Below are 1,302 nucleotides of genomic sequence, written 5' to 3' on the forward strand. Positions count from 1 at the left end.
CTTGGACATAGACAGATATATCAGTAAGAATGTTTTACATATTTCGATTTAACAAGGGAACACATAAAACATATACATTACTCACTTTTGAGTGAGGATGACCCGAAACTCCGACCTGTGTGCCAAGTCCAGCTGGGTGAGCACAGTCTGACTCCAGGACACGTGGGAGGATCTACATTTGGTGCAGGTCAGAGTCTCTGTCACCACATTGTAGATCCTGTCTACATCCAGGACCCGCCGTGCCCTCTTGTGCAGCCCAGCTCCTGTGAGCTGGTGCTGCCCACAGTCAGAGTTCGGACAGACCACCTTCACCTTCCACAACTTGTATGGCATCCACACAAGAAGTGGGTGGGCAAAAAAGCGGTCTGGAGCAGGAGCCTGGTTGTAGACACCGCTTGGCTGAGGTGGGAAGTACCAGAGCTTCAGGTGGTCTTGAAGCTCCAGTTTTCCCCTGGGCCCCATCTTGAAGAGCATCTTCAGAATCCATTTGTGGTCTTCAGGTGGCAAGCCTTCTGACCACAAACGGGGCAGCTGAGGTGTTGAAAGTGCTTCCGTGCTGGAGTCAGCAGTCTTTGAAATAGACAAAACATAACATAAACAACAAAACATAAGTATATTTTATACTGGTAAGAAACAAGACACTGCTAATGATCTACACGAAAATTAAATTAAATGATATATTACTTACAGGCACAGAGGCACACACTGCAGTGGGATTCTGGACAGACACTGAAGCTCGAACTGTCTCAGGGACTGGAGCCTATAAGAGAATAAGATTTGTTAAAATGAAATCACAATTTACAACATAATCAAACCTTAAATTATTATTTCATATAGCCAATATTTTTTAGGTTTCATGTGTCATTTCTGATATGAATAGCTTTTGATACCGTTCATACCCTTGCAGAAAAAAATAAGGGGTCGAAATACAAATACTTAAACTGTATTTGAAAAGTGGGTTGTATCATTACTTACTGGGACAACAATGCTGGCTGGAGAACTGGTGGTTGGCTCGGTGGGATCGGTGACTTGGGTCTGTAAAACATTCAGTCTATGTGATCTCTACTTACCTTTGTTACTTTTCTGGCAGCACCGAGGTTTGGCTTCGCTGCCGCGACATGCACACCACCAAATCTTGGCTTGTTAAACTGAAAGGCAACAAAGCAAAGGGCCATGTCATGAGAGGGCTATATTGTCAAACTATCATTCAGTGAACAAAATATTTATAATCAATTTGTGAGTGTGAATAATTTTCTAATTACCATTGCCAAATTCAGTGTTGGTCGCTTCCTATGAACCACA

General features: G+C 43.1%; 1 protein-coding gene across 1 annotated transcript; it reads right to left on the reverse strand.

The window, feature by feature from the left end:
- Nucleotides 1–85: 85 nt before the first annotated feature.
- Nucleotides 86–1,296, reverse strand: LOC147819897 (uncharacterized; the record flags this gene model as incomplete). Its single annotated transcript, XM_087180193.1, has 5 exons — nucleotides 1,263–1,296; nucleotides 1,071–1,148; nucleotides 976–1,035; nucleotides 689–760; nucleotides 86–570 (listed from the first exon to the last, which is right to left on the reverse strand). Coding segments are annotated over exons 1-5 (698 nt in total), but the record flags the coding sequence as incomplete, so codon positions are not given.
- Nucleotides 1,297–1,302: the final 6 nt, after the last annotated feature.

This window comes from Seriola lalandi, unplaced genomic scaffold, assembly GCF_002814215.2.
Source record: "Seriola lalandi dorsalis isolate HSWRI2012SDOR001 ecotype SW California unplaced genomic scaffold, Sedor1 jcf7180002028399, whole genome shotgun sequence".
Taxonomy (NCBI): Eukaryota; Metazoa; Chordata; class Actinopteri; order Carangiformes; family Carangidae; genus Seriola; species Seriola lalandi.